The sequence below is a fragment of the Rhinoderma darwinii genome, unplaced genomic scaffold, assembly GCF_050947455.1.
Source record: "Rhinoderma darwinii isolate aRhiDar2 unplaced genomic scaffold, aRhiDar2.hap1 Scaffold_49, whole genome shotgun sequence".
NCBI lineage: Eukaryota > Metazoa > Chordata > Amphibia > Anura > Rhinodermatidae > Rhinoderma > Rhinoderma darwinii.
Window position 1 is genome coordinate 382,286 of NW_027464036.1, and position 8,951 is coordinate 391,236.

General features: G+C 57.6%; 1 protein-coding gene across 1 annotated transcript; it reads left to right on the forward strand.

The window, feature by feature from the left end:
* Positions 1-206: 206 nt before the first annotated feature.
* Positions 207-8,676, forward strand: LOC142720077 (uncharacterized; the record flags this gene model as incomplete). The annotated part of the gene is made up of 4 exons (XM_075848804.1): positions 207-377; positions 2,820-2,975; positions 3,024-3,088; positions 6,318-8,676. Coding segments are annotated over exons 1-4 (2,751 nt in total), but the record flags the coding sequence as incomplete, so codon positions are not given.
* Between the last annotated feature and the right edge of the window lie 275 nt (positions 8,677-8,951).

The following is an 8,951-nucleotide window of genomic DNA, read 5'->3' on the forward strand; positions in this document are numbered from 1 at the left end:
GCCAGGAGAGCAAAGAGGCCAAGAGGCCAGGAGAGCAAAGAGGCCAAGAGGCCAGGAGAGCAAAGAGGCCAGGAGAGCAAAGAGGCCAGGAGAGCAAAGAGGCCAGGAGAGCAAAGAGGCCAGGAGAGCAAAGAGTCCAGGAGAGCAGAGAGGCCAAGAAACCAGGAGAGCAAAGAGGCCAAGAGGCCAGGAGAGCAAAAGAGGCCATGAGAGTAATAGAGGCCAGGAGAGTAATAGAGGCCAGGAGAGCAAAAGAGGCCAAGGAAAGCAAAAGAGGCCAAGGAGAGCAAAAGAGGCCAAGGAGAGCAAAAGAGGCCAATGAGAGCAAAAGAGGCCAAGGAGAGCAAAAGAGGCCAAGGAGCGCAAAAGAGACCAAGGTGAGCAAAAGAGGCCAAGGAGAGCAAAAGAGGCCAAGGAGAGCAAAAGAGACCAGGAGAGCAAAGATATCTGGATAAAGAAAAACGAAGAGAGGAGGACACCGCGCTCCTCTAAGGTAATATTGTAAGGAACGGGGGACAATGTGAGCAAAAGGCTAGCTGATGTACTCACCTGGCAGAGTTGTGCTAGGATCGTTGTGGAAGTCGGCTGCCACCCGCTGATATCCCACGAGGAAAAGTTCTGTTCCCCGGGAAAACGAACACAGTATGTGAAGGGGAAAAAAATACACTATTCGGGACATGGCGCCTGACAGGTAGATATTCAAAACGGAGTATGTTATAGTAGGCTTTATTTGTAAAAGAAACTACGCGTTTCAGGACCGGATAGTTCCCTTCCTCAGGTACATACCTCTACCTCATACCTCTTTGCTCTCCCGGCTTCTCGGCCTCTCCGCTCTCCCGCCCTCTTGGCCTCTCCGCTCTCCCGCCCTCTTGGCCTCTCCGCTCTCCCGCCCTCTTGGCCTCTCCGCTCTCCCACCCTCTTGGCCTCTGCGCTCTTCCGCCCTCTTGGCCTCTCCGCTCTTCCGCCCTCTTGGCCTCTTCGCTCTTCCGCCCTCTTGGCCTCTCCGCTCTTCCGCCCTCTTGGCCTCTCCGCTCTTCCGCCCTCTTGGCCTCTCCGCTCTTCCGCCCTCTTGGCCTCTCCGCTCTCCCGCCCTCTTGGCCTCTCCGCTCTTCCGCCCTCTTGGCCTCTCCGCTCTTCCGCCCTCTTGGCCTCTCCGCTCTTCCGCCCTCTTGGCCTATCCGCTCTTCCGCCCTCTTGGCCTCTGCGCTCTTCCGCCCTCTTGGCCTCTCCGCTCTTCCGCCCTCTTGGCCTCTTCGCTCTTCCGCCCTCTTGGCCTCTCCGCTCTTCCGCCCTCTTGGCCTCTCCGCTCTTCCGCCCTCTTGGCCTCTCCGCTCTTCCGCCCTCTTGGCCTCTCCGCTCTTCCGCCCTCTTGGCCTCTGCGCTCTTCCGCCCTCTTGGCCTCTCCGCTCTTCCGCCCTCTTGGCCTCTCCGCTCTTCCGCCCTCTTGGCCTCTCCGCTCTTCCGCCCTCTTGGCCGCTCCGCTCTTCCGCCCTCTTGGCCTCTGCGCTCTTCCGCCCTCTTGGCCTCTCCGCTCTTCCGCCCTCTTGGCCTCTCCGCTCTTCCGCCCTCTTGGCCTCTCCGCTCTTCCGCCCTCTTGGCCTCTCCGCTCTCCCGCCCTCTTGGCCTCTCCGCTCTTCCGCCTTCTTGGCCTCTCCGCTCTTCCGCCCTCTTGGCCTCTCCGCTCTTCCGCCCTCTTGGCCTCTGCGCTCTTCCGCCCTCTTGGCCTCTCCGCTCTTCCGCCCTCTTGGCCTCTCCGCTCTTCCGCCCTCTTGGCCTCTCCGCTCTTCCGCCCTCTTGGCCTCTCCGCTCTTCCGCCCTCTTGGCCTCTCCGCTCTTCCGCCCTCATGGCCTCTCCGCTCTTCCGCCCTCTTGGCCTCTCCGCTCTTCCGCCCTCTTGGCCTCTCCGCTCTTCCGCCCTCTTGGCCTCTTCGCTCTTCCGCCCTCTTGGCCTCTCCGCTCTTCCGCCCTCTTGGCCTCTCCGCTCTTCCGCCCTCTTGGCCTCTCCGCTCTTCCGCCCTCTTGGCCTCTCCGCTCTTCCGCCCTCTTGGCCTCTCCGCTCTTCCGCCCTCTTGGCCTCTCCGCTCTTCCGCCCTCTTGGCCTCTCCGCTCTTCCGCCCTCTTGGCCTCTCCGCTCTTCCGCCCTCTTGGCCTCTCCGCTCTTCCGCCCTCTTGGCCTCCCCGCTCTTCCGCCCTCTTGGCGTCTCCGCTCTTCCGCCCTCTTGGCCTCTCCGCTCTTCCGCCCTCTTGGCCTATCCGCTCTTCCGCCCTCTTGGCCTCTCCGCTCTTCCGCCCTCTTGGCCTCTCCGCTCTTCCGCCCTCTTGGCCTCTCCGCTCTTCCGCCCTCTTGGCCTCTGCGCTCTTCCGCTCTCTTGGCCTCTCCGCTCTCTTGGCCTCTCCGCTCTCCGCCCTCTTGGCCTCTCCGCTCTCCGCCCTCTTGGCCTCTCCGCTCTCCGCCCTCTTGGCCTCTGTGCTCTCCGCCCTCTTGGCCTCTGTGCTCTCCGCCCTCTTGGCCTCTGTGCTCTCCGCCCTCTTGGCCTCTGTGCTTTCCGCCCTCTTGGCCTCTGTGCTTTCCGCCCTCTTGGCCTCTGTGCTCTCCGCCCTCTTGGCCTCTGTGCTCTCCGCCCTCTTGGCCTCTGTGCTCTCCGCCCTCTTGGCCTCTGTGCTCTCCGCCCTCTTGGCCTCTGTGCTCTCCGCCCTCTTGGCCTCTGTGCTCTCCGCCCTCTTGGCCTCTGTGCTCTCCGCCCTCTTGGCCTCTGTGCTCTCCGCCCTCTTGGCCTCTGTGCTCTCCGCCCTCTTGGCCTCTTTGCTCTACCTTTTAGGCGCCATGTACTGAATACTGCATTTTAACCCCGGGAGCAGAATTTTTTCTCGTGGGATATCAGCGGGTGGCAGCGATATCCCACAACGATCTTCATGTCATTCTACTTTCCATGCTCAGCAATAGTGTTGTGCCTATCCTAGCACAAGTCTGCCAGGTGAGTAAATCAGCTGGCCTTTTACTTACACTGTCCCCCGTTCCTTAGAATATTACCTTAGAGGAGCGCGGTGTCCTCCTCTCGTCTTTATCCAGATATAGGAAAGCCAAAAGGTCAGAAGAGCAAAAAGGCCAAGAGGCCAGGAGAGCAAAGAAGCCAGGAGAGCAAAGAGGCCAAGAAGCCAGGAGAGCAAGGAGGCCAAGAAGCCAGGAGAGCAAAGAGGCCAAGAAGCCATGAGAGCAATGAGGCCAAGAAGCCGGGAGAGCAAAGAGTCCAAGAAGCCGGGAGAGCAAAGAGGCCAAGAAGCCGGGAGAGCAAAGAGGCCAAGAAGCCGGGAGAGCAAAGAGGCCACAAACCCAGGAGAGCAAAGAGGCCAAGAAGCCAGGAGAGCAAAGAGGCCAAGAAGCCAGGAGAGCAAAGAGGCCAAGAAGCCAGGAGTGCAAAGAGGCCAAGAAGCCAGGAGAGCAAAGAGGCCATGAAGCCAGGAGAGCAAAGAGGCCAAGAAGCCAGGAGAGCAAAGAGGCCAAGAAGCCAGGAGAGCAAAGAGGCCAAGAAGCCAGGAGAGCAAAGAGGCCAAGAAGCCAGGAGAGCAAAGAGGCCAAGAAGCCAGGAGAGCAAAGAGGCCAAGAAGCCAGGAGAGCAAAGAGGCCAAGAAGCCAGGAGAGCAAAGAGGCCAAGAAGCCAGGAGAGCAAAGAGGCCAAGAAGCCAGGAGAGCAAAGAGGCCAAGAAGCCAGGAGAGCAAAGAGGCCAAGAAGCCAGGAGAACAAAGAGGCCAAGAAGCCAGGAGAGCAAAGAGGCCAAGAAGCCAGGAGAACAAAGAGGCCAAGAAGCCAGGAGAGCAAAGAGGCCAAGAAGCCAGGAGAACAAAAAGGCCAAGAAGCCAGGAGAGCAAAGAGGCCAAGAAGCCAGGAGAGCAAAGAGGCCAAGAAGCCAGGAGAGCAAAGAGGCCAAGAAGCCAGGAGAGCAACGTGGCCAAGAAGCCAGGAGAGCAACGTGGCCAAGAAACCAGGAGAGCAACGTGGCCAAGAAACCAGGAGAGCAAAGAGGCCAGAAGAGCATAAAGGCCAGAAGAACAAGAAGGAAGGAATAGCAAAGAGGCCAAGAGGTAGGAAAGCAAAGAGGCCAAGTGGCCAGGAGAGCAAAGAGGCCAAGAAGCCAGGAGAGCAAAGAGGCCAAGAAGCCAGGAGAGCAAAGAGGCCAAGAAGCCAGGAGAGCAAAGAGGCCAAGAAGCCAGGAGAGCAAAGAGGCCAAGAGGCCAGAAGAGCATAAAGGCCAGAAGAGCATAAAGGCCAGAAGAGCATAAAGGCCAGAAGAACAAGAAGGAAGGAATAGCAAAGAGGCCAAGAGGTAGGAAAGCAAAGAGGCCAAGTGGCCAGGAGAGCAAAGAGGCCAAGAGGCCAGGAGAGCAAAGAGGCCAAGAAGCCAGGAGAGCAAAGAGGCCAAGAAGCCAGGAGAGCAAAGAGGCCAAGAAGCCAGGAGAGCAAAGAGGCCAAGAAGCCAGGAGAGCAAAGAGGCCAAGAAGCCAGGAGAGCAAAGAGGCCAAGAAGCCAGGAGAGCAAAGAGGCCAAGAAGCCATGAGAGCAATGAGGCCAAGAAGCCGGGAGAGCAAAGAGTCCAAGAAGCCGGGAGAGCAAAGAGGCCAAGAAGCCGGGAGAGCAAAGAGGCCAAGAAGCCGGGAGAGCAAAGAGGCCACAAACCCAGGAGAGCAAAGAGGCCAAGAAGCTAGGAGAGCAAAGAGGCCATGAAGCCAGGAGAGCAAAGAGGCCAAGAAGCCAGGAGAGCAAAGAGGCCAAGAAGCCAGGAGAGCAAAGAGGCCAAGAAGCCAGGAGAGCAAAGAGGCCAAGAAGCCAGGAGAGCAAAGAGGCCAAGAAGCCAGGAGAGCAAAGAGGCCAAGAAGCCAGGAGAGCAAAGAGGCCAAGAAGCCATGAGAGCAATGAGGCCAAGAAGCAGGGAGAGCAAAGAGTCCAAGAAGCCGGGAGAGCAAAGAGGCCAAGAAGCCGGGAGAGCAAAGAGGCCAAGAAGCCGGGAGAGCAAAGAGGCCACAAACCCAGGAGAGCAAAGAGGCCAAGAAGCCAGGAGAGCAAAGAGGCCAAGAAGCCAGGAGAGCAGAGAGGCCAAGAAGCCAGGAGAGCAGAGAGGCCAAGAAGCCAGGAGAGCAAAGAGGCCAAGAAGCCAGGAGAGCAAAGAGGCCAAGAAGCCAGGAGAGCAAAGTGGCCAAGAAACCAGGAGAACAAAGAGACCAGAAGAGCAAAAAGACCAGAATAACAAAGAGGCCAAGCGGTAGGAAAGCAAAGCGGCCAAGAGGGCGAAGAGCAAAGCAGCCAAGATGGCGAAGAGCAAAGCGGCCAAGAAGCCGGAAGAGCCAAGAGGCTAAGAGGGCGGGAGAGCAAAGAGGGCGGGAGAGCAAAGAGGGCGGGAGAGCATAGAGGGCGGGAGAGCAAAGAGGGCGGGAGAGCAAAGAGGCCGGGAGAGCAAAGAGGCCGGGAGAGCAAAGAGGCCGGGAGAGCAAAGAGGTCAAGAGGGCGGGAGAGCAAAGAGGCCAAGAGGGCGGAAGAGCAAAGAGGCCAAGAGGGCGGGAGAGCAAAGAGGCCAAGAGGGGGGGAGAGCAAAGAGGGCGGGAGAGCAAAGAGGGCGGGAGAGCAAAGAGGGCGGGAGAGCAAAGAGGGCGGGAGAGCAAAGAGGGCGGGAGAGCAAAGAGGGCGGGCGAGCAAAGAGGGCGGGCGAGCAAAGAGGGCGGGAGAGCAAAGAGTGCGGGAGAGCAAAGAGGGCGGGAGAGCAAAGAGGGCGGGAGAGCAAAGAGGGCGGGAGAGCAAAGAGGCCAAGAAGCCGGGAGAGCAAAGAGGCCAAGAAGCCGGGAGAGCAAAGAGGCCAAGAGAGCAAAGAGTCCAAGAAGCCGGGAGAGCAAAGAGGCCAAGAAGCCGGGAGAGCAAAGAGGCCAAGAAGCCGGGAGAGCAAAGAGGCCAAGAAGCCGGGAGAGCAAAGAGGCCAAGAAGTCGGGAGAGCAAAGAGGCCAAAAAGCCAAGAAGCCGGGAGAGCAAAGAGGCCATGAAGCCGGGAGAGCAAAGAAGCCAGGAGAGCAAAGAGGCCAAGAAGCCGGGAGAGCAAAGAGGCCAAGAAGCCGGGAGAGCAAAGAGGCCAAGAAGCCGGGAGAGCAAAGAGGCCAAGAAGCCGGGAGAGCAAAGAGGCCAAGAAGCCGGGAGAGCAAAGAGGCCAAGAAGCCGGGAAAGCAAAGAGGCCAGGAGAGCAAAGAGGCCAGGAGAGCAAAGAGGCCAGGAGAGCAAAGAGGCCAGGAGAGCAAAGAGGCCAGGAGAGCAAAGAGGCCAGGAGAGCAAAGAGGACAGGAGAGCGGAGAGGCCAAGAGGGCGGAAGAGCAGAGAGGCCAAGAGGGCGGAAGAGCAAAGAGGCCAAGAGGGCGGAAGAGCAGAGAGGCCAAGAGGGCGGAAGAGCAGAGAGGCCAAGAGGGCGGAAGAGCAGAGAGGCCAAGAGGGCGGAAGAGCAGAGAGGCCAAGAGGGCGGAAGAGCAGAGAGGCCAAGAGGGCGGAAGAGCAGAGAGGCCAAGAGGGCGGAAGAGCAGAGAGGCCAAGAGGGCGGAAGAGCAGAGAGGCCAAAAGGGCGGAAGAGCAGAGAGGCCAAGAGGGCGGAAGGGCAGAGAGGCCAAGAGGGCGGAAGAGCAGAGAGGCCAAAAGGGCGGAAGAGCAGAGAGGCCAAGAGGGCGGGAGAGCAAAGAGGCCAAGAGGGCGGGAGAGCAAAGAGGCCAAGAGGGCGGGAGAGCAAAGAGGCCAAGAGGGCGGGAGAGCAAAGAGGCCAAGAGGGCGGGAGAGCAAAGAGGCCAAGAGGGCGGGAGAGCAAAGAGGCCAAGAGGGCGGGAGAGCAAAGAGGCCAAAAAGCCAAGAAAGCAAAGAGGCCAAAAGGGAGGAGAGCAAAGAGGCCAAGAGAGCAAAGAGCTCAAGAAGCCAAGAAAGCAAAGAGGCCAAAAAGCCAAGAAAGCAAAGAGGCCAAAAAGCCAAGAAAGCAAAGAGGCCAAAAAGCCAAGAAAGCAAAGAGGCCAAAAGGGAGGAGAGCAAAGAGGCCAAGAGAGCAAAGAGTTCAAGAAGCCAAGAAAGCAAAGAGGCCAAGAAAGCAAAGAGGCCAAAAGGGAGGAGAGCAAAGAGGCCTAGAGAGCAAAGAGTTCAAGAAGCCAAGAAAGCAAAGATGCCAAAAAGCCAAGAAAGCAAAGAGGCCAAAAAGCCAAGAAAGCAAAGAGGCCAAAAAGCCAAGAAAGCAAAGAGGCCAAAAAGCCAAGAAAGCAAAGAGGCCAAAAAGCCAAGAAAGCAAAGAGGCCAAAAGGGAGGAGAGCAAAGAGGCCAAGAGAGCAAAGAGGCCAAGAGAGCAAAGAGTTCAAGAAGCCAAGAAAGCAAAGAGGCCAAAAGGGAGGAGAGCAAAGAGACCAAGAGAGCAAAGAGTTCAAGAAGCCAAGAAAGCAAAGAGGCCAAAAAGCCAAGAAAGCAAAGAGGCCAAAAAGCCAAGAAAGCAAAGAGGCCAAAAAGCCATGAAAGCAAAGAGGCCAAAAAGCCAAGAAAGCAAAGAGGCCAAAAAGCCAAGAAAGCAAAGAGGCCAAAAGGGAGGAGAGCAAAGAGGCCAAGAGAGCAAAGAGGCCAAAAAGCCAAGAAAGCAAAGAGGCCAAGAGGGCGGGAGAGCAAAGAGGCCAAGAGGGCGGGAGAGCAAAGAGGCCAAGAGGGCGGGAGAGCAAAGAGGCCAAGAGGGCGGGAGAGCAAAGAGGCCAAGAGGGCGGGAGAGCAAAGAGGCCAAGAGGGCGGGAGAGCAAAGAGGCCAAGAGGGCGGGAGAGCAAAGAGGCCAAGAGGGCGGGAGAGCAAAGAGGCCAAGAGGGCGGGAGAGCAAAGAGGCTAAGAAGCCGGGAGAGCAAAGAGGCCAAGAAGCCGGGAGAGCAAAGAGGCCAAGAAGCCAGGAGAGCAAAGAGGCCAAGAAGCCAGGAGAGCAAAGAGGCCAAGAAGCCAGGAGAGCAAAGAGGCCAGGAGAGCAAAGAGGCCAAGAGGCCAGGAGAGCAAAGAGGCCAAGAGAGCAAAGAGTTCAAGAAGCCAAGAAAGCAAAGAGGCAAAGAAGCCAAGAAAGCAAAGAGGCCAAAAAGCCAAGAAAGCAAAGAGGCCAAAAAGCCAAGAAAGCAAAGAGGCCAAAAAGCCAAGAAAGCAAAGAGGCCAAAAAGCCAAGAAAGCAAAGAGGCCAAAAAGCCAAGAAAGCAAAGAGGCCAAAAGGGAGGAGAGCAAAGAGGCCAAGAGAGCAAAGAGGCCAAAATGCCAAGAAAGCAAAGAGGCCAAGAGGGCGGGAGAGCAAAGAGGCCAAGAGGGCGGGAGAGCAAAGAGACCAAGAGGGCGGGAGAGCAAAGAGGCCAAGAGGGCGGGAGAGCAAAGAGGCCAAGAGAGCGGGAGAGCAAAGAGGCCAAGAGGGCGGGAGAGCAAAGAGGCCAAGAGGGCGGGAGAGCAAAGAGGCCAAGAGGGCGGGAGAGCAAAGAGGCCAAGAGGGCGCGAGAGCAAAGAGGCCAAGAAGCCAGGAGAGCAAAGAGGCCAAGAAGCCAGGAGAGCAAAGAGGCCAAGAAGCCAGGAGAGCAAAGAGGCCAAGAAGCCAGGAGAGCAAAGAGGCCAAGAAGCCAGGAGAGCAAAGAGGCCAAGAAGCCAGGAGAGCAAAGAGGCCAACAAAGCAAAGAGGCAAAAGGGAGGAGAGCAAAGAGGCCAAGAGAGCAAAGAGTTCAAGAAGCCAAGAAAGCAAAGAGGCCAAAAAGCCAAGAAAGCAAAGAGGCCAAAAAGCCAAGAAAGCAAAGAGGCCAAAAAGCCAAGAAAGCAAAGAGGCCAAAAGCAAGAAGCAAAGAGGCCAAAAAGCAAGAAAGCAAAGAGGCCAAAAAGCCAAGAAAGCAAAGAGGCCAAAAGGGAGGAGAGCAAAGAGGCCAAGAGAGCAAAGAGGCCAAAAAGCCAAGAAAGCAAAG